Consider the following 22,795-nt stretch of genomic DNA (forward strand, 5'->3'; position numbering starts at 1 on the left):
TTACTTATTCCCATGCCCAAACTGTATCTCATTTTTTTTTAAGTTTTTTTTTTAATAAAATTACTGTAATTATCTAGTAGGACAAGTTCCCCTCCCTGTTCATTTTCAAAATTTTCTTAGCTACTCTTACATGTTTCTATTCCAAATGAATATATTATTTTTTTAAATCAATAAAAATAACAGATCCATAAGATGGGGTAAATCTTTTACAATCAAACCATCCCCTTCTTTCAGACCTTTTCTGCTGCTATCCACTTACTTGCTATGATATTCAGCTAGTGGATTTTCATCTTCCACGATCTTCCTGCCTGCAAAGTCAATGGTGATCTTCTTAGAAAGCCGAGAGGCATGTCGAAATTCTCTCAGCTCCTCCTCTCGCTTCTGCAAAGTTTCCCGCTCAATTTTGGATAACCACTGGTTAGAATCACTGGCAAAGTAATCTGACTCATCATCAATTACTTGGGTCCTTCGAATACTAAGTAAAAGAAAAACAACAACACATGGCAATTAGGACACCTATTGACAAATAGGAACTTGATCACTGGGAAACTGCTTCAAGGTAAGTCACTCTTATGCTGTCCTAAAGGTTATTATCTCAAATTTGGAGGTCCAAGAATGTTCTAAAACCAGGTCAAGCTCTGCCTGGTTCCTAGCTTCTGCATATTATCTCCACTGCAAGCTTAGCTCAGCTTCTAAAACTAATCTCATCATCAGGCAGGAAAAGACACAGTACCATAATCCACTGTCCTTCTAGCTTTCTTAATACAGTACTCTAGTCCTCGTCTTCTGAAATCTGGACTTCTGCCTGGTTTTGCTGCAGCTGAGTTCATGTCTTGGCAACTTACTTAATATGACAGTCCCTCTATAACTCGGACTTAGTCTATTCTTGTTAGGCCCAACTGCTATCCTTTCCCTTAGAAACTGGTGTTCTAATCTGGACTCTCAGTCCTGTGGCTTATTCTTAGGACACTTACTACTCTACTACTATATGTCAGTCCCCCTTCCCCAAATCTCCAGTCCCTCACTAATATAATGGCCAAGTTCTGAATGTGATAATCAGGCCTCTTTCTAACAAAGAAACTGAGAACTAGAAGTAATCTTGATGATCCACTCTCTCATTCTTCAGATAATAAACCCAGGGCTCACAGAAGTTAAGTGATACTCTAAAATAACAAATCGCCCTAGCCAGTTTTGCTCAGTGGATAGAGTGTCGGTCTGTGGACTGAAGGGTCCTGGGTTCAATTCTGGTCAAGGGCATGTACCTAGGTTGCAGGCTCCTCCCCAATCCAGGCCCTGGTCAGGACGCGTGCAGGAGGCAACCAATGGATGTGTTTCTCTCACATCAATATTTCTATCTTTCCCTCTCTCTTCCACTCTCTCTAAAAATAAATGGAAAAATATCCTTGGGTGAGGATTAAAAAATAATAATAATAATAAAATGACAAATCAACTGGATTTGCACATAATTACAAATTTGTAATATACATATTTATAAGGAAACATATTCATATAGTGATTTCAATTACTCAAGATTCAGCTGGAATTATAAAAGTTTTAAGGTAGACTGAGAGTGGGAAGCTTAAGAGGGCTCAGGAGAAATTGGTCCTATATATGAATCTAAATAATGCAAGTGGTACCCTTGAACACATCAGCAAAAGGGCAACATCAATAGAGAGAGACACTTTTCCAGTTTTTACTTATCAAGAAATATAATCCATTTCTAATTCTATTTCTAATGTTAAGTTTTATTGAGTAGGTATAAAAGTGATATTTAAAGAATTAAGAGTAAATATGGAGTTACAAACCTGGTAATAGGCTTAAGAAATAGTTTTCAAAGTTATATCTCATGTATTCATAGCAAACAGTTTGGTAGTAGAAGGTGTGTCTAACCAAAGGACTAAAAACACACATACACAAAGAATTGTAATGCCAGGAATAGACTACCAGGTCAGTTACAGTAAGTAAGAGATTTGGGGTCTAAGAACCTTCACGTGGCCATTTGAGAAGTGAGCATTTACGTCCTATTTAAATTTTTTTTCTTTTTACCATTAACTGATTTTCAATATATGTATTTGGTCCCAAAGAAGAAGAAAATGAAAGAGAAAGAAATAGAAAATAGAACTAGCACATTCTATCTCTTAAAGAGAAGTCAGTGGGCTAAATAACAAAAGCGTAGGAATGTAAAAGCCAATTGAGAAACATTTTAATATATTAATCATTGAATCAGAAAACAAATTTAGTGTCAATGATATGGCGTTACCTACACTCGCCCAGAGGCAACATCTCATAGATATTCCGCAGCCCAACACAACAGTTTGCACAGGGTAGGCACTCTAATATATATGATGACTGAATGTCTGTAAGTGAAACAAGTGGGGAATTATTCAACCCAAAGCAACTATCTGGGGGTATACTAGCATGTGTCAAAAATAAAAATAAAAATATTTCTCAGTAGGATCCTCTTGATAGGAGCCTATCTTATTCAAACATGGATTTAAAAAATACATATAGGCCTCCTATGTAGGGCATCCAAGCTGTTCTTTCCCTGTAATCTTTTTCATACTCCACCCCTAAAAATGTATCAAGTGCCAAAATAATTTCTTTTTTTTTTTTTAAATATGTTTTATTGATTTTTTACAGAGAGTAAGGGAGAGGGATAGAGAGCTAGAAACATCGATGAGAGAGAAACATCGATCAGCTGCCTCCTGCACACCTCCCGCTGGGGATGTGCCCGCAACCAAGGTACATGCCCTTGACCGGAATCGAACCTGGGACCCTTCAGTCCGCAGGCTGACGCTCTATCCACTAAGCCAAACCGGTTTCGGCAAAAATAATTTCTTAATGGGCAGAATCTGTGGACTAGTCTACTTCTTAGCATTTATTCTTTTTTTTTTTTTAATATATATTTTATTGATATTTTACAGAGAAGAAGGAAGAGGGATAGAGAGCTAGAAACATCGATGAGAGAGAAACATTGATCAGCTGCCTCCTGCACACCTCCCGCTGGGGATGTGCCCGCAACCAATGTACATGCCCTTGACCGGAATCGAACCCGGGACCCTTCAGCCCGCAGGCCAACGCTCTATCCACTGAGCCAAACCGGTTTTGGCTTAGCATTTATTCTAATCATATCATACCTAGTTCTATCAAACTCTAACAGTTTGTCTTTATGCTTGATAGCCTTCTCCAGACCAGACTTAAATCGCAACTCTTGATGAGGAAGAAGGTCCTTGATAGAGATGTCCACTTTTCCAGAATTCTCCATCCCTAAAATTCAGTAAGAAAATCAAATGGTGTCAGCTTACAATACAAATTAGTTATATCACTGTGCAGCAAAAAATAAAATCAGAAGATCTGGCTCTGCCCTGATGACCTACAGCCTTCATTTCAATGGAAACCAAACAAGTACACAGGCAGTGCTTGGCACATAGTAGATTCTGAATAAATGTTAAACTCCATTTCTTCCCTTACGGAAATTTGGATCACCAAGAGGTACCAAACTGTTTAACAACACAATATTAAATGCCTTAAAAATGAAAAACTTTATTGGGTAGGACTGAGTATCACCTTTAAACATACTTTTATATATTAAAACTAAAAACTAAATAATGGAAGAAATAGCCTGGCTGGTGTGGCTTAGTGGTTGAACATTGACCTGTGAACCCAGAGGTCACGGTTCAATTCCTGGTCAGGGCACATGGCCAGATTGCAAGCTTGATCCCCAGTAGGATTCTCTCTCATCATTGATGTTTCTATCTCTCTCTCCTTCTCCCTTCCTCTCTGAAATCAATAAAAAAATATTTTTAAAAATAAGTAAATAATGAAAGAAACAGAGGAAAAATTGCAGAAAGAAATAATGAGAACTTAATAGATGCAAAGGCACTTAATATATATTATGTAATACTCATAATAACCTTGTTAGAAAGTTTGTATTATCTGTTTTACAGATAAACAAAGTTAAGAAATAATAAAATTACTGAATTCACTCAGAAATTAAAAAGTAAAAATAAAATTTAAACTTAGGTCTGTCTAAGTAAATAAAGCCCACATTCATTCCTTTGCCCTGTGTTATCTACTTCGTGACAGCATACTACAAATCTATAACTCCCAGAAAAAGAGCCATAAATTATGACAAAACCAAGATCTAAAAGTGGTTAGGAAAACAACTAGGCTATAATGAAGGCTGACCATTCTCTTTATCTAAAACTCTAGGCCTGTTCAAAATCCTATTAAATATTTCTTTTAAAATTTAAAAACAGCCCTGGCCGGTGTGGCTCAGGTGGTTAGAGTATTGTCCCATGCACCTAAGAGTCATGAGTCTATTTGGGTCAGGGCACATACCCAGGTTGTGGGTTTGATCCTGACTCAGGTGCCTATGAGAGGCAACCGATTGATGTTTCTCTCTCTCTCTCCCTTCCGCTCTCTCTGGAATCAATGAAAAAACTCACATCCTCGGATGAGAATTAAAAAAAAAAAATTAGCCCGGCCAGCTTGGCTTAGTGGTTGAACATCTACCTACAAACCAGGAAGTCATAGTTCGATTCCCGGTCAAGGCACATGTCCGGGTTGCAGGCTCAATCCCCAGTGTGGGGCATGCAGGAGGCAATCGATCAGTGATTCTCTCTCATCACTGATGCTTCTATCTCTCTCCCCCTAAAACTTCCTCTCTGAAATCAATAAAAATATATATTTTTTAAAAACATACAGACACAAAAAAAAGACAGCAAGAGAGAAAGATTGACTGATTGATTCTTATATTCTGAATGTTAAAAAAGCACTTAGAACTAACTTTTCTCATAATAATGACTTTAAAGAAATCCTAATTAAAAAAATATGGAGGAAACTTCCAGTCAAGATGGTCATATAGGTAAATGCAGCATGAAAATCCTCCCACAACCATGTCAAAATTACAACTAAACTTACAAAACAACCATCATTCTGAACAGCCTGAAATCTAGCTGAATGTTAGTTCAACCATTAGGGATTTATAGAAGAAGCCACACTGAGACTGTAGGAGGGGCAGAGACATAAAACAGGCTGGTCCTACAGCCACGTGAGCCAGATAAAAATTGAAAGAAGCCCTGGCGGGTTTCTCAGTGGTTAGAGCATTGCCCAGTGGACTAAAGGGTTGCAGCTTCGATTCCCGTCAAGGGCACATACCTCAGTTGCAAGCTTGACTCCCTCCCTGGTGAGGAAGCGTGCGGTAGGCAACCAATCAATGTTTCTCTCTCCCCATCCCTTCCACTCTCTCTATAAATCAGTGGAAAGAATGTCCTTGGGTGAGGACAAACAAAAATCTACCTAATAAAAGAGTAACATGCTAATTGACCATACCTTCATGATGCCCACCAGCCAATCAGGAGTATGCAAATTAACCCAACATTATAAACTGATGAACAAAAAGATAGTTACAGAGGCAGTAAAGCATCAAACAGACTGTCAAATTACAGTGGTAAGGTTAGGGAGAGGTGGGGGAAATAAGAGATCAACTGAAGGACTTGTATGCATGCATATAAGAGTAACCAACGGATGCAAAACATTGGGGGGTGAGGGCATGTATGGGAGTGGGGTGGGGGTGGGGGGCAATGGTAAGATATGTACACATATAATACCTTAATAAAAATTTGAAAAAAAAAAATAAAAATGGCGGGTTAATTTGCATATGCAGGCACCGAGCGGCCAGGGGCAGGGCGGATGCTTGTGTTCTGCACCACCCCAGCCGCTCCGGGCCTCTGGGCAGCGTGGAAAGGCGGAAAGGCAGCTCCGGCCACAGCAACGGTTAATTTGCATACACAGGTGCAGAGTGAAGACCGAAGACAGCATAGAAGGAAGCCAAGCACTGCAGAAGGGAGCGAAGCGGCGGCGAAGGGAGTGAGGCAGTGGAGAAGGGAGGGAGTGAGGCAGCGGAGACAGGAGGGAGTGAGGCAGCGGAGAAGGGAGGGATCGAGGCAGTGGAGATGGGAGGGAGCAAGGCAGCGGAAACGGGAGGTGACCAGGCCTGCAGAGGACGGCAGTTGGGGGAGACCAGGCCTGCAGGGGAGGGCAGCTGGTGGGGACCAGGCCTGTAGGGGAGGGCAGTTGGGGGGACCAGGCCTGCAAGGAAGGGCAGTTGGGGGCAACCAGGCCTGCAGGGGAGGGCAGTTGGGGGCAACCAGGCCTGCAGGGGATGGCAGTTGGGGGCGACCAGGCCTGCAGAGGAGGGCAGTTGGGGGCAACGAGGCCTGCAGAGGAGGGCAGTTGGGGGTGATCAGGCCAGCAGGGGAGGGCAGTTAGGGACAATCGGACCTGCAGGGAAGGGCATTTGGGGGGGACCAGGCCGGCAGGGGAGGGCAGTTGGGGGGGACCAGGCCTGCAGGGGAGGGCAGTTGGGGGAGACCAGGCCAACAGGGAAGAGCAGTTAGGGGCAACCAGGCCGGCAGGGGAGGGCAGTTGGGGTGACCGGGCCAGCAGGGGAGCAGTTAGGCGTCAATCAGGCTGGCAGGGGAGTGGTTAGGGGGTGATCAGGCTGGCAGGGAGAAGCAGTTAGGGGCAATCAGGCAGGCAGGCAGGCAAGCAGTTAGGAGCCAGCAATCTCAGATTGTGAGAGGGATATCCAACTGCCCGTTTAGGCTCAATCCTGGTGGGACATCCCTCAAGGGGTCCCAGATTGGAGCGGGTGCAGGCTGGGCTGAGGGACACCCCACCCCATGCATGAATTTCGTGCACTGGGCCTCTAGTCAGAAACATATGGGGAAGAACTGAAGTCTGACATCAGGGGGAAAGCTGGCGGGGGACAGCTCTTTACTAGATAAAAGTGCTGACAGAGACCATTGTTCTTTTTCTGAGATCCTCCTCCCCAACATAGCCAGCAGGCACCACATCTGACTCTCCATCAACCTAGTTCACAGTATTCACCCCACCCTGGTGATTCCTTGAGGCCCTGCTGCACCCAATTTGTAGGCCCACCCAAGCTGTTTCTAGCGGCTTTTCCATACAAACTGCCTGTCTTAGCTCCTGCTGCAGACTTTCCTATAATCTCTTAAAGGTTCAAAAATTGCAAACAAGCAGCACCTGGCCTTGGCATGCCCCATATCTCTTGCTAAGTGGTCCCAAGCCTGGCACTAGCAGCAGCTAGCCTTGGTTTGCAACTTAGCCTCTCCTGTGCACCTCCAAGATCAGCATAAGTAGCAGCCATCTGCAGATCACTCTGTAGCTCGTCGGGGTGCCCCAGGCAGAGCATAGGCAGCAGTTGACTTGTACCTCTTAAGATGCCCCACAACCAATGTACTCAGTGAACAGCTTCAGAACATGCCGGATTACAACCCTACCTCATCCAAGAGTGACAAATTCAAGGGGCAAACTTGGTGAGCACCAAAGCCCTACTGAAGCAAATACTGCTGGGTAGGATCAGCTCCAGCACAGCAGCTCCTCTGCTGTAATCAGCTGATCCTTGCAGCCTGGGGGAGGGGGATGTCAATCCCTCCCAGTACTGCCAATAGCAATCAAAGCTCAACTACAACAGGACACTGCACACAGCCCATACCGAGGTATAACTGGAGTTCCCAGCTTGGGAGACTGGGGAGGCTATGTCACTAGACCCTAAAGGACACCTAATACGCAAGACCACAATACCAGGTCTGGGAGAAGTAGCAGTTCTGCCTAATACATAGCAACACACTTAGAAAAGCAGCCAAAATGCAGAGACAAAGAAACAGATCCCAAATGAAAGAACAGAAGAAATCTCCAGGAAAAGAACTAAATGAAATGGAGGCAAGCAAACTACCAGATACAGAGTTCAAAACAATGGCTATAAGGATGCTCAAGGAACTTAGTGAGAATTCAACAGCATGAAAAAGAACATAGAAACCATTAAAAAACAAAAGTCTGAAATGAAGGAAACAATAACTGAAATTAAGAATAATTTACAGAGAATCAACAGTAGTAGATTAAATTGAGAATCAAATCAGCAATTTGGAATATAAGGAAGCAAAAAAATCCAATCAGAGAACCAAGATGGCAGCGTAGGTAAACACTTGTACTCACCACCTCCCACAACTACTAGTAAAATATAGAACCACCATCATCCAGAACTGCCTGAAAGCTGGCTGAATGGAAGTCACACTGAGACGGATAGGAGGGCCAGAGGCATGGAATAAGCTGGACCTGCACTCATGTGTAATGCTTTTTTAATCAGGAGGGAGGTTGTATTGGAAGTATTTAGCAAATACTTCCAAACTCTACCAACTCAAGGAGACATAGCAGCTCTACCCAATACATAGAAACAAACACAGGGAAACAGCCAAAATGTGGAGACAAAGAAACATGTCACAAATTACAAGAAATGGAAGAAAGCAAACTACTGAATATAGAGTTCAAAATCATGGTTATAAGGTTACGCAAGAATCTTAATGAGAGCTTCAAGGGATTTAGTGAGACTTTCAAGGATCTTACTGAGAATGCCCAAAAAAATGGAAAAGGACCAGTCAGAAATTAAGCATACACTGAGTGAAATAAAGAATAATATACAGGGATTCAACAGTAGAGTAGAGGATTCTAAGAACTAAATCAATGATTTGAAATATGAGGAAGAAAATAAACACCCAATCAGAAGAGAAAAAAGAAAAAATAATTCAAAAATATGAAGACAGTGTAAGAAGCCTCTGGGACAATTTCAAATGTATTATGGGGGTGCAGGAAGAAGAGAGAGAGCAAGATATTAAAAACCTATTTGAAAAAATAATGACAGAAAACTTTCCCCACCTGGTAAAAGAAATAGACTTACAAGTCCAGGAAATGCAGAGAGTCCCAAACAGGAGGAACCAAAAGAGGACCACACCAAGACACATCATAATTAAAATGCCAAGGGCTGAAGACAAAGAATCTTAAAAGCAGCAAGAGAAAAGCAGTTTAGTTACCTACAAGGGAGCACCCACATGCCTGTAAGCTGATTTCTCAAAAGGAACTATGCAGGCCAGAAGGGAGGGGCAAGAAATATTCAAAGTGATGAATAACAAGGACCTACAACCAAGATTACTCTACCCAGCAAAGCTGTCATTTAGAACTGAAGGTCCGATAAAGAGCTTCACAGACAAGAAGAAGCTAAAGAAGTTCATCACCACCAAACCAGTATTACATGAAATGCTGAAGGGTATTCTCTAAGAAAAGGAAGAGGAAGAAAAAGATTTTTAAAAAATGAATGAAAAGGCAATAAATATCAACTGAATCTAAAAATAAAAAATAAACGAATAAAAAAATCTAATGAACAGAACTTGTGAATAAAATAGAATCAGAGGCATGAAAATGGAACATATGGACGATTCTCAGAGGGAAGGAGGGGGCGGGAAGAGATTAAACGAAGCTCTTATATCATATTAGAGGCGAATTTGTGCATCAGTGGGGTCCCCCGTCCTGGCCTGCGCCCTCTTGCAATCTGGGACCCCTCAGGGGATGTCAGACTGCCGGTTTCGGTCCGATCCCCGCAGGCCAGGCTGAGGGACCCACCGGTGCACGAATCCATGCACCGGGCCTCTAGTATGCATGTAAGATCTTTGGTTAATCTCTTCCTGCCCTTCCCTCGGCCCCCTTCCCTCTGAGATTCATCAGTCTGTTCCATGTTTCCATGCCTGTGGTTTCCACTCCTGCGTTGAGCATCTGCCCCCTTGTGGTTAGTGTATGTCATAGCTAGGCCGGTTGCTTAGGCTTTTATATAGATAGATATGCATTACCTATGGACATAAACAATAGAATGGTGAAGGCCTGGAGCAGGAACCAGGTGGAGGGGGGCAATTGGGGGGAAAAAGAGGAACATCTGTAATACTCTCAACAATAAAGATGAAAAAACAATAAATAAATAAACAGAAAAAGAAACACAAAATAATCAGAGCAGCAAAAAGAGCCTGGCTGGTCTGGTTCAGTGGTTGAGCATCGACCTATGAACCAGGAGGTCATGGTTCGATTCCCAGTTGGGGCACATGCCCAGATTGCAGGCTCGATCCCCAGCTGGGGGACATGTAGGAGGCACTCAATTGATGATTTTCATCATTGATGTTCTCTCTCTCTCTCTCTCTCTCTCTCTCTCTCTCTCTCTCTCTCGCTTTCTCTCTCCCCCACCCCCTTCCTCTCGGAAATAAAAAAAAAATAATTTATTTTTTTTTTTTAAAGAAAAAGGACTATGAAGAAATGAGGATAGTGTAAGGAGCTTCTGGGACAACTTCAAGCATACCAAGATTTGTATCATGGGGGTGCCAGAAGAAGAGAGAGACAAAAATATTGAAAACCTATTTGAAAAAGAAATGCCAAAAAATTCCCTAACCTGGTGAAGAAAATAGACATACAAGTCTATGAAGCACAGACAGTCCCAAACGAGTTGAGTCCAAAGAGGCCCCACACCAAGACCCATCATAATTAAAATGCAAAAAGTTAAAGACAAAGACAGAATCTTAAAAGCAGAAAGAAAAAAAGAGTTCATTACCTGTGAGGGAGCTCTCCTAGGCTAGAAGGGGTTAGCAAGAAATATTCAAAGTGATGAAAAGCAAGAACCTACAACCAAGATTACTTTATTCAGCAAAGCTATCATTTAGAACCATAGGGGAGATGAAGACCTTCCCAGATAAGAAAAAGCTAAAGGAGTTCATCACCACCAAACCAGTATTATATTAAGTGTTAAAGGATCTTCTTTAAGAAAATGAATTTAAAAAATCAAAAATTTGAATAATAAAATGGCAATAAATACATACCTACCAACAATTGAATCTAAAAAAACAAAATAAATGACCAAGCAGAATAGAAACAGACTTAGATACAGAGGACATTTTGACAGTTGCCAGATGGGAGAGGGTATGGGAGATTGGGTAAAAAAGATGAAGGGATTAAGAAGTACAAATTGGTTGTAACAGAATAGCCATGAGTCTGTTCTGCAGTTTAGTTGTAATTTTAATGTAGTTGTGGGAGGAGGTGAGTACCACATTTACCTATACTGCCATCTTGACTAGAAGTCTCCTCTCACTTTATTAATTAGAATTCTTCTATGAGAAAGAGCTGTCCCTTCTCCCCCATTTAGTTAATTCAGGAAGTATTTTACTCATCGGGTTATAAACCATTATTATTTGTTTTTTTGTTCAATGTTATGTGGTTTTAATAATAATTTTCAAAAAAATAAGTGCTTATAGAATAAATGAGTGAATAAACTTCATCTTACATACCAGGATATGAGAAAGATAAATAAACACAGATACAACAAAATATATCCATCACCACAGTAATCCAATCAAAAGATTACTGCCTACCTGACATTAGCTTCTTGAGCAATTTCTGGCTCTTGTTTGAGTCACGCTGTAAAATATCCTTTTCTTCACGAGTACATACCTATATAGTAATAAAAGTCACATGAACCCACAGTTATTTATGTTGTTTGCTTGATATACCTACAAAGTAACCTTAAATTACACATTAGCTATGGAAATTAAAAAAATGAGATTGTTGGTGCTTTTTTATTCTGACAAACATACCAAAAAATATATATACAAATGAGTTTTGCCCTTCTCTTTCTATTTCTCCCTTCTTTCATGAACCATACAAAAAACTGATCTCACTTCAAGTGACCCTGAATGCCTTGATAATTAAAAAAAATACACACACACACACACACACACACACACACACACACACACGTTTATAAAACCTATTTTCAAAGGAGAAAGATGTGCCATCGAGAATATTGGAAAAAAATATTCAATACTTTCTTTTTAAAAAAAGCTTTCCAGTTCTAGTCATGAAATTCAAGTCTTACAGGAGAAATTATAATCAGATACCTTATTAGAAAGAAGCAGAGAAAAAAGCAAATTACAATATCACCAGTGAAATCTAGCCTAGCTAGATTAGAAAAAATATATATATTATTTGCCTTTGAACATTATAAAATAATGAATATATTGAGCAAAAAAAGGTTCTGGTTATTATAAAATCACTGCAATTATAAGAAGGGAGGCAAAGAAGAGGTTACTTAAAAATAGTTTCATATTAAGCTTATAAAGCTACAGGCTTCAAGGCCAATCTGTTTTACATTACTCTGTTTCTTGAACTGTTATATCTCCAAGGGATCTAACAGAAAATGCTGTACTTCCTAGTAGTTGTCTTGGTGGCACACAGAGTTTCTGCCAGCAGCTGTAGCTTGTTTCTCCATAGAAAGCTTCATATGGGAGGACTAGTGGCCCGGTGCACGAAATTCATGCACATTAAAAGGCAATTAATTAGAGGAAATAAGTTAATATTGTTATTTGCCCTTTCTCTATAACAGAAGTGTCAGACATGAAAGAAAATTAGTAAAATGTATAGAAAACATTCCTCCTGTCAGAGTCTGGGGCTCACCACAGGACTCAGGGTCAAGTCCCCACCCACCCACATGCACTTCAAAATCACATGAGACCCAGACCCGGCCGCCCCCATTTAAAGGGCATAAATAACACTTATCTACAACCTCTGCCAGACACTTCCTCTCTTTAGAGTTGTTGGGCTAGCCATTGGGCTAGATCTAGACCTGGCCAGTCCCATGCTTGTCAAGCCCCGCTGGGCAGGGGGCGTGGCCTCAGGTCCCCTGGCCCAGCACCAGGACAGGGAGACACAGCCTGAGATCCCCTGTCAAGCCCTGCTGGGTGGGGGGCATGGCCTGAGGTCCCCCGTCAAGCCCCACCAGGCGGGGAGGCGCAGCCTCAGGTCCCCCATCAAGCCCCACTGGCAGGGGGGCACAGCCTCAGGTCCCCCGTCAAGCCCCACTGGGTGGGGGCACGGCCTGAGTTCTCCCGGCCTGGGGCGGGGGGAGCAGCCAGAGGTCCCCTAGCCCAGCACCAGGACGGGAAGTGCACCTTGAGGTCCCCTGTCAAGCCCTGCCAGTGGGGGGTGCGGCCTGAAGTCCCCTGTCAAACCCCACCTGGTGGGAGGCGTGGCCTGAGGTCCCCTGGCCTGGTGCTGGGGACAGGGGTGTGGCCTGAGGTCCCCCGGTCTGGTGGCGGGGCAGGGGGCAAGGCCTGAGGTCCCCTGTCAAGCCCCACGGGGCGGGGGAGGGTGCAGCCTCAGGTCCCTGCTGATTGCTCATTAAGGCTCCTTAAGGGAACTTGGCCTCAGCTGTGGGTGCAGCCATCTTTGTGACAGAGTGATGGTCAATTAGCATATTCCCTCTTTATTAGATAGGATATTTTCTGCCATTTTCTAAACATTTCTGATGGTAGACATTACATTTATCAGGTCATCCATTTTCTGTCAGCTTGTTCTTTGAGTATACCGAAAACTTAAGAGCTCTAAACAAAGCAATTAAAGAGAAGGTAAAACAAAGCAATATAAAATAGGTGCCTTCAACACCACCAAATGCCAATGCTTCGGCCAGCCAGCTCAACTGGCAAAATAAGCTTTTTTAAAAAAAATTATCACCCAAGGATATGTTCTACTGATTTCAGAGAGAGGAGAAGGAAGAGGAGGGGAGTGAGGGAGGGAGAAGAAGAGAGGGAGAGACGGAGGGGGTGGGATGGGGGAGAGAGAAGGAAACAGATTTATGAGAGAAATATTGATCAACTACCCACCCACCCCCAAACACACACACAAGGCCCGCCCCCCACCACCACCACCAGGATCGAACCCACAACCCAAGTATGTGCCCTGACCGGGAATCAAACTGGCAATCTTTTGGTGCATGGGAAGATGCTCCAACCGAGTCACACTGGTCAGGGCTGGCATAGTTAAAGTTTTAGACAACTCATTAGGGTGTTTGTAAGAGAGTCATTACTGCTACACTCTTGGGATCATTCTCTCAGACAATACAGAACTATAAAGAGTTGTCCTAGAAACAAAACCTTTAATGACCCAAAGATTGTGTCACAATGGTTCTGTTCCTTTGGGAATGTGAACCACATCTGAAGACTTTGACAAACATTTTTGGCCCTAAAGTTTTCTTCAATTGAAGTTAATAGGCCTCGTTACTAGAATAAAACCTTGTTAAAAAATTCCTGCTACTACAGCTTACTGGACATCACAAGGAAGAAATTTCTATTAAAAAGAGAGTACTAGGGATGTGAATGTTCCTATTTATTAAACCAAAACACAGTAGTAAAATAAAACAGAAGATAAACAATTACCAGGGTACCACAGAATAAGCAAGGACCAGAACCTTCTTGTTCACAGACTATACGCCCGCAGATCAGACAGTTATTGATCAGCTTGTGCTTCTGGCCCAGGCAATCACAAGGGTGGCGACCTGGGATCAGGACTGCAAGCTTGTCTTGTCCCTCTTTTGTGTATAAACTGACAAACTTTGTCTTCTTCTTTAAGGAGTTGTTGTTCTCTTGTGCCTAATTGTACAAAAATATCAGAAATAACATCAAGTAATGAATGACAATGAAAACAGTCAAGAAGAGAGAACTTCAGTTCTGTTCAATAACAACTTATTCACTACATACAAATTAATTATAATCAAGGGTTTAGGGAAAGATTATTGCTCTAGAAAAAGTAACTAATATCCCTTACCTTTTCAGCCTTCTATTACAGTTGGTGGGAGGTAGATGTAGCAGTAAAAACTGATTATGTGACATATTTAAGCATAGCTAAATTGAAGGTCATAAGAAATAAAAATTCTTCTAAAAGCAGATGATATTCACAGATTTGGAAATATGACTAAAACTAGAGGCCCATTGCACAATATTCATGCAAGAATAGGCCTTCTTTCCCCTGGCTTCACTCCCAGCCGCCCGGGAGCCAGCATGTCCCCGCTCCCGGCCCGCCCGGGAGCCGGCAAGTCCCAGCTCCCCGGCCGCCTGGGAGCCGGCAAGTCCCCGCTCCCCGGGCCCAGCCCTCCCGGAAGCCGGCAAGTCCCCGCTACTGGCCAGCCAGGGAGCCGGCATGTCCCCACTCCCAGCCCTCCTGGGAGCCGGCAAATCCCAGCTCCCCGGCCTGCCCAGGAGCCAGCAAGTCCTCGCTTCTGTCCAGAGCACAGCTCCAGTAGTTCCCTCCACAGCCCCCCTTCCCCTCATAGCAGGTGTCATGCCCCTCCCGGCTGCTCTGCACCTGCATATGCAAATTAACCTCCATCTTTGTTGGGTTAATTTGCATACTCACTCTGATTGGCTGTGGGCATAGCGGAGTGATGGTTAATTTGCATGTTTCTCTTTTATTAGGTAAGATAAGAATAAAAATAGACTGAATAGCCCTGGCTGGTTTGGTTCAGTGGATAGAGCATCAGCCTGCGGACTGAAGGGTCCCGGGTTCGATTCCAGTCAAGGGTACATGCCCAGGTTGCGGGCTCGATCCCCAGTGGGGGGCGTGCAGGAGGCGGCCAATCGATGATTCTCTCTCATCATTGATGTTTCTCTCTCTTCCTCTCTGAAATCAATAAAAATATTTTTTTAAAAAATAGACTGAATAAGGCCCTGGCTGGTAGTTCAGTTAGCTAGAGCATTGTCCCCATATGCCAAGATTGTGGGTTTAATCCTGGGTCAGGACACATACAAGAATCAACCAATGAATGGATATACAAGTGAAACAACAAATTGATGTTTCTGTCCCTCTCTCTCCCTCTCTCTCTCTAAAATAACTAAATAAAAATTTTAAAAAATAGACTCAATAAGAAAAGACAAATAACACAATAGAAAAATGGACAAAAGACCTAAATAGGAATGTAATAAAAGACAATATCCAAATTGGCCAACAATCACATGAAAAGGTGCTTAACTTCATTAGTCATCAAGATAATGCTAAATAAAACCACAATACATACAACTACATACCAACCAGAATGGCTAAGTTGAAAAAGACAGAAAATACAGAGTGTTGGCAAAGATACAGAGCAATTAGAGCTCTCATACACCGCTGGAATATAAATTGAAGCTGAACAATGTAAACCCTGTGACCCAGCAATTCAACTCTTGGATAGATACACAATAGAAATGTGTAAATATGTTCACTAAAGGACAGGCAAAAGAATGTTCATGGCAGCAATGGGATTAGAAACTACTCAAATGTTCAACAGTAGAGAGATGTATTCACTTAGTGGGATCCTATGTAGCAATGAGAATGAAAAAGCATAGCTACACAAAACGATATGAATAATTATTATTAAGTGTGTTAATTGAAATAAGCCAAAAACAAAAGACTACATTATTATTTAGCTCCATTTATACAAAGTTCATAAGCAGGCAACACTATTCTCTGATGTTGGAAGTTAAGAAGGAGTTTGCCTTGGGAGGGTTGTCATTTTGAGGAACATTGGGGGTCTTCTAGAGGAATGGAAATGTTTTGTTTCTGTCTATACAGGTATGGGTCAGTTTGTGAAAATTCATCTGTTCAATTCTGCATATGTGTTATAAAATAAAAAGTTTAAAGAGAGAAGTGTATTTATCAGCCTCTGTCTCACTCCATTCAAGCTGCCATAACAAAATACCATAGATTGGGTAGCTTACAAACAACAGGAATTTATTTCTCACAGTTCTGGAGGCTGAAAGTCCAAAATCAGGATGTCAGCATGGTTGGGTGAGGGCCTTCTTCCAGAAATGACATGTAGGTCACTGTGTTCCCACATGGTGAAAGGGGCTAGGAACTCCTTGGGGTCTCTTTTAGAATAGCACTAATCCCATTCATGAGAGTTCCACTCTCATGACATAAGAACTTCCCAAAGGCCCCACACCCTAATATCATCACATTGGGCATTGCAATTTCAACATGTGAATTGGGGGTGGGGTAAGGGATACAAACATGTAAACCATAGCAGCCTCTGACATGTGAAGTGTATAGATGCCTCTCCCATATTGTGGTCTTATTTCCCTTTAAACTGAGAGTTCCTCAATCATTTCCAGAGACTGAAGTTTCACAGTGGAAAAATCTCAGAAGTCTAGCAGTTGGGAAAATACTAAAAGGAAGAGAACAATTCTTTAGTAAGTAAAAAGAGATCTGAAATGCCCTAATGCCCAAAGCCAAAAGTTGAGATATAAAGACAATATCAAATAAGTCAACTTAGGTAAAAATTAAAATGTAAGACAAGTGCTAAAGATTTTATCAAATCTAGTAGGCTGCATTTTTTCAAACTCATCAATTATATCTTTGGCTCTCAGGGATAGAGATGGAGGGAAGATTAAAATCTCTAAGCAGAGCCCAGCCTGTGTGGCCCAGTGGTTGAGCATCAACCCATGAACCAGGAAGTCATGGTTTGATTTCAGGCCAGGACACATGCCCAGGTTGCAGGCTGGATCCCCAATAGAGGGCCTGCAGTAGGCAGCTAATTGATGATTCTCTCTCTGTTTCTCTCTCTCTCTCTCTCCCTCCCTCTTTCCATCCCTCCCTCCCTTCCTCTCTCTGAAATCAAAAACATTTTACAATCTCTAAGCAGACATTTGTATTTTATTCCCATCAAAGTAAACAGTTACATTAAAATAAGGTATTTGAGGGATTGAGACTTGGGCTTTGATGAGGTCTCATATATAATGGGCAGTAAGTATTTCTTAAGAAGGAGAGAGAAAGAGAAATAGAGAATAGGAAAACAGGGCATGCAAGAATATTCATAGCATATCATTCTACTGCTTAAAATCATCATCGGCTTCCCATTGTGCTTAGAATAAAATCCAAGCTACTTTCTAATTACCTATAAAGCCTTACATATGGCTCTCCAACTTCATCTACATGTCATTCTTTTCCTGCTCACTATGACCAGGCACATAGAGCTTCTGATACTTCCTAGAACACTTTTCTCCATCTCCCCTTTGCACATGTTAATTCCTCTATCTGCACTGTTACTAGTCCATCTCTTTATATATAGTTCCTTTTCATGTTCAGATTTGTGTGGGTGTTTTTTTCAAATTACAAGAGAAAGTTTATTTAGAAAGTTATAGAGATAGAAGTGAGCCAGCTGAGCTTTGTAGGCTCAGAAAACAAGCTACAGAAGCAAAAGAAGGACCCTTGGAGCTTAGAAGAGGAAAAGGTAAAGGGGGAAGTAAAGAGGAATGGGAAGGGCACAAGCGTGCTCTTGAGAGGGCCAGCACTTCAAGTTCAGGTCTTATCTATAATTTCAGTTCTTCAGAGAGGCTTTATCTAAATGTCCTACCTAAACTAACACCCCTCTTACCAATTACTGCCTATTGTCCTGTTCTTTTTATTTTTCATAGTAGTCTTCACAATCTATAATTAGTTAAAAATTTTTTCTTTGACTGTCTTTTTCACTTTTCCTCTGAACCACTAAAATGTACACTCTAGGAGAGCAAGAAAGCTGAATGTGTCTTGCTTATTGCTATATTTCTAAAACCTAAATCAGTTCTTGACATACAGCAGACATGCAATAAAAATAACCAAATGAACTGCCTGTGAAAGTTGAAGATAGATTTACTTACAGGTCCATTTGTAGGTACAGTTTGATACTGGTGCTTCCAGATCTGTGAATTTGCCTACTTGCAAAAATTTATTTGTAACCCCAAAATCAATACTCCAGGGGTTTTCACAATCATTCATGGACATGTACAGAGTGGCAATAAATTTGAGTCACCAAATGCACATATTTCCAGCTAAGGTCAAGCAAGGCAATGGTTTGCCTTCTTATTTCAGCTCTCATACCGTAAACAAGTGTCTTTTTAAAAATATCTATGTTTTGCCCTGACTGGTTTGGCTCAGTGGATAGAGCGTTGGCCCGCGGACTGAAGGGTCCCAGGTTCGATTCCGGTCAAGGGCATGTACATTGGTTGCGGGCACATCCCCAGTAGGAGGTGTGCAAGAGGCAGCTGATTGATGTTTCTCTCCCATCGATGTTTCTACCTCTCTATCCCTCTCCCTTCCTCTCTGTAAAAAAATCAATAAAATATGTTTTTAAAAATATATATGTTTTTATTATTTTTAGAGAGAGAGGAAGGGAGAGGGACAGAGAGACAGAAATGTCAATGAGAGAGGAACATCATCATTTGGCTGCTTCCTGCACGCCTCCTACTAAGGATCAAGACCTCAAATCCAGGCATGTGCCCTCATTGGGAATCAGCCTGTGACCTCTTGGTTCCCAGGTTGACGCTGAGCCACACCAGCCAAGCCACAGTGTCTTTTTTTAATCTACTTGGTGCCACTTCTTTGCATTTTTTGTGCTTTTAGTTGGTGACCTCACCATTTAAAATAGCCCCCATGCAATGTGCTGAAGTGCCGTCTAGTGTTCCTAAGCACAAGAAGACTTATGTAGAAAAGAGGCATCTTATAATTAAGCTTTTTTCAGGCATGAGATATAGTGGTGTTGGCCATGAATCAACGTTAATGAGTTAAAAACACATATTAAATAAAGTGTCTTTAAACAGAAACACTCATAAAACAAGGTTATGTATTGACTGGCGGATGGAACTGTTGTGATCAGAGGTTCTAAGGCAGGGGTCCTCAAACTTTTTAAACAGGGGGCCAGTTCACTGTCCCTCAGACCGTTGGAGGGCCGGACTATAGTTTAAAAAAAAACTATGAACAAATTCCTATGCGCACTGCGGGCCCGGAACGAGTTGGCTGCTAAGCAGGACAGGCAGTGGCACCCGGCGGGCTGGATAAATGTCCTCCACCGGCCGCATGTGGCCCGCGGGCCATAGTTTGAGGATGCCTGTAAGGAATCTAACCCTGTATTTCCCCTAGGAAGTTCAGCATTCACTAATTCAGTATACACTTCTGCTTTAATAAGAAATTACTGTATAGGGGAGAAACCATTTTTTTAAACTTATTTTCCAAGTTTCCTTAATGAGTGCAAAACACTTAAGGACAAAACAGACTCAGAAACAAGTTGTTGAGAGATAAATTGCTCTGAAAGAATTAAGAAATATAAAGTTAAATATTAAATCATTATTAATTTGAAGATTTTCCCTACCCAAGTCTGGAAACTTAAGAGTAACCCCCAGCTTTTACTTTATCTTATGAAACCCACTTAACAGCAAGCATTAAGACACCTTATCCACTAAGGACCATTAATATAAATAATGAAATTCTCTGTCAAACTACAATTGCCATTTACCACACTAAAAATTTAGATTATAAGAAATCTAGGAGGGAAAAATGGCAGCTGAATAGGCAGACATGTCCTGAGCCTTATCCTGGGGCAGACAGAAGGAGCATCTAAATCAAATAACATCCACCTGGAATTGGTGAAGTAGACACAGCTAGTGAGACAATTTGCAGCTGAGAAAGGCAGAGGATGCCTGGAGAACTGTAGGATCAGGGATCTGCACTGGAGAGAGTCGTGAGACCACGAGCCTAGAGCAGTGGTCGGCAAACTGCGGCTCGCGAGCCGCGGTTTGCCGCTCTGTTGACTAATGAATTTGCCGACCACTGACCTAGACTCTCGATTCCAATAATTACAGGCTGTTGTTGTTCCTTGTGATTAAGCCCCTATCCCAGTGGTCGGCAAACTCATTAGTCAACAGAGCGGCAAACAGCGCTCGCGAGCCACAGTTTGCCGACCACTGGCCTAGAGGGTCAGAAGGAAGCTGCACAGCACCAAGTCCACATCCCTTGGGGACAGGTGTAACATCCTACTGTGGGAAGGAAATCCACAGGGCTGCTGGCAGCAAGGGATTCTAGATCTAAGTCCACAGCCACGAGAGGCTGAGCCCAGAAATGCAGCCTGAAGAACTGCTCCAGCTGTGCAGTGCCAGAGGAAGAGAAACTAGCAGCCGTGTGGTTGTTTTGCCTTTGTCTTGTTTTACTTTTATTTGCTAAACCCAATTCATAGGACCTTTCAAATACAGACACTCAGCCATGGCTGCGATGCAGGTGGAGGTGCGGACTTATGGAGTCTGGGGAGAGGTTGTGGAGGAGAGTGGGTCGGGGAGAGATGACCAGGAATCTGGCATTGAGACATTCCTGACCCTCCCAAACTAAGCAGCCATTTTTCTCCTGAAGAGACAGCCCCTCCCAGCAGCCTCAAGGCAGCTAATACAGCCACACCCTGACTACACCCTGAGCTGTACAAAGGACACACAAACTCTGAATAGCCCCAAAGAGCCCTCAGGCACTAGGTTGAAGAGAGGCCTTTCAGTACCAGAAAGCAATACAGCACCCTTCCCACCTATAGTCCTGTCAAAAACAGATGCTGGAGAGATTAAGATTGACAGCAGGCAGCAATCCTGAGAGAGAAAAACAAAATTAGAGATCATAATACCAGATATCAAGTAATATTACCAAGCCACTGTTCTCAAAACAGCCTGGTACTGGCACAAGAACAGGCATATCAACCAATGGAACAGAACAGAGAACCCAGAAATCAACCCAAGCCATTATGCTCAATTAATATTTGACAAAGGAGGCGAGAGCATACAATGGAGTCAAGGCAGTCTCTCCAATAAATGGTGTTGAGAAAACTGAACAGATACATGCAAAAAAATGAAACTAGATCACCAACTTACACCATACACAAAAATAAACTCAAAATGGATAGAGGACTTAAACATAAGATGGGAAACCATAAAAATCTTAGAAGAATCCATAGGAAGCAAATAGCAGACATATGTCATAGCAATATCTTTACCGATACAGCTCCTAGGACAATGGAAACTAAGAAGAAAATAAACAAATGGGACTACATCAAAATTAAAAGTTTCTGCACAGCAAAAGAAACAATCAAGAAAGCCCACTGCATGGGAGAACATAGTATTTGCCAATGTTATATCCAATAAGAGTTTAATCTCCAAAGTGTACAGGGAACTCATACAACTTAACAAAAAGGAAGCTAAACAATCCAATAAAAAAAATGGGCAAAGGACCTAAATAGACACTCTTCAGAAGAGGACATACAGAGGCCAAGAGACATACGAAAACATGCTCAAAGTCACTAATCATCTGAGAGATGCAAATCAAAACGACAATGAGGTACCATCTCACACCTGTCAGAATTGCTATCATCAACAAATCAACAAATGACAAGTGCTGGTGAGGATGTGGAGAAAAAGCACTGCTCGTGCACTGCTGGTGGGAATGCAGACTGGTGCAGCCACTGTGGAAAACAGTATGGAGTTTCCTCAAAAAATTAAAAATGGAACTCCCATTTGACCCAGTAATCCCACTTCTAGGAATATAGCCCAAGAAATCAGAAACACCATCAGAAAGGATATATGCACCCCTATGTTCATAGTAGCACAATATACAATAACTAAGATTTGGAAACAGCCTAAGTGCCCATCAGCAGATGACTGGATTAAAAAACTGTAGTAGATCTGCCCTAACCGGTTTGGCTCAGTGGATAGAGCGTCGGCCTGCGGACTCAAGGGTCCCAGGTTCGATTCCGGTCAAGGGCATGTACCTTGGTTGCGGGCACATACCAGGTGGGGAGTATGCAGGAGGCAGCTGATTGATGTTTCTCTCTCATCGATGTTTCTAACTCTCTATCCCTCTCCCTTCCTCTCCGTAAAAAATCAATAAAATATATTTTAAAAAAAACACAAAACTGTAGTAGATCTACACAATGGAATAAAAAAGAAGGAACTCTTACCATTTGCAACAGCATGGATGGACCTGGAGAGCATTATGCTAAGCGAAATAAGCCAGTTGGAGAAAGATAAATATCACATGATCTCACTCATTTGTAGAATATAGTGAACAACATAAACTGATGAACAAAAATAGAGCCAGACAGAAGCATCAAACAGACAGTCCTAGACTCTCGATTCCAATAATTAGAGGCTGTTGTTGTTCCTTGTGATTAAGCCCCTATCCCAGTGGTCGGCAAACTCATTAGTCAACAGAGCGGCAAACTGAGCCCGTGAGCCGCATGTGGCTCGCAAGCCCGACCACTGGTCCAACCTAAGAGGGAAGGTGGGGGGTGGGTGGGAGTGGGAGAAGCCAGGGA

The 22,795-nt window shown here is 42.3% G+C and overlaps 1 protein-coding gene across 4 annotated transcripts in view; it reads right to left on the bottom strand.

Moving 5' to 3' along the window:
• The window catches only part of TRIP4 (thyroid hormone receptor interactor 4), an 82,814-nt gene that overhangs the window by 49,360 nt on the left and 10,659 nt on the right, over positions 1-22,795 (bottom strand). For 3 of the 4 annotated variants that reach the window (XM_080658351.1, XM_080658353.1, XM_080658352.1), the window contains 4 exons: positions 14,103-14,315; positions 11,265-11,343; positions 3,138-3,267; positions 260-475 (listed from right to left, as the gene is read on the bottom strand). In XM_080658351.1, coding sequence (XP_080514477.1) covers positions 260-475; positions 3,138-3,267; positions 11,265-11,343; positions 14,103-14,315 — 638 coding nt within the window. Of the gene's footprint in view, positions 1-259; positions 476-3,137; positions 3,268-11,264; positions 11,344-14,102; positions 14,316-22,795 lie in introns of those variants that run through there. The other variant, XM_080658354.1, reaches the window with a different exon arrangement.

Source organism: Plecotus auritus (assembly GCF_963455305.1).
Source record: "Plecotus auritus genome assembly, chromosome: 1".
Lineage (NCBI taxonomy): Eukaryota > Metazoa > Chordata > Mammalia > Chiroptera > Vespertilionidae > Plecotus > Plecotus auritus.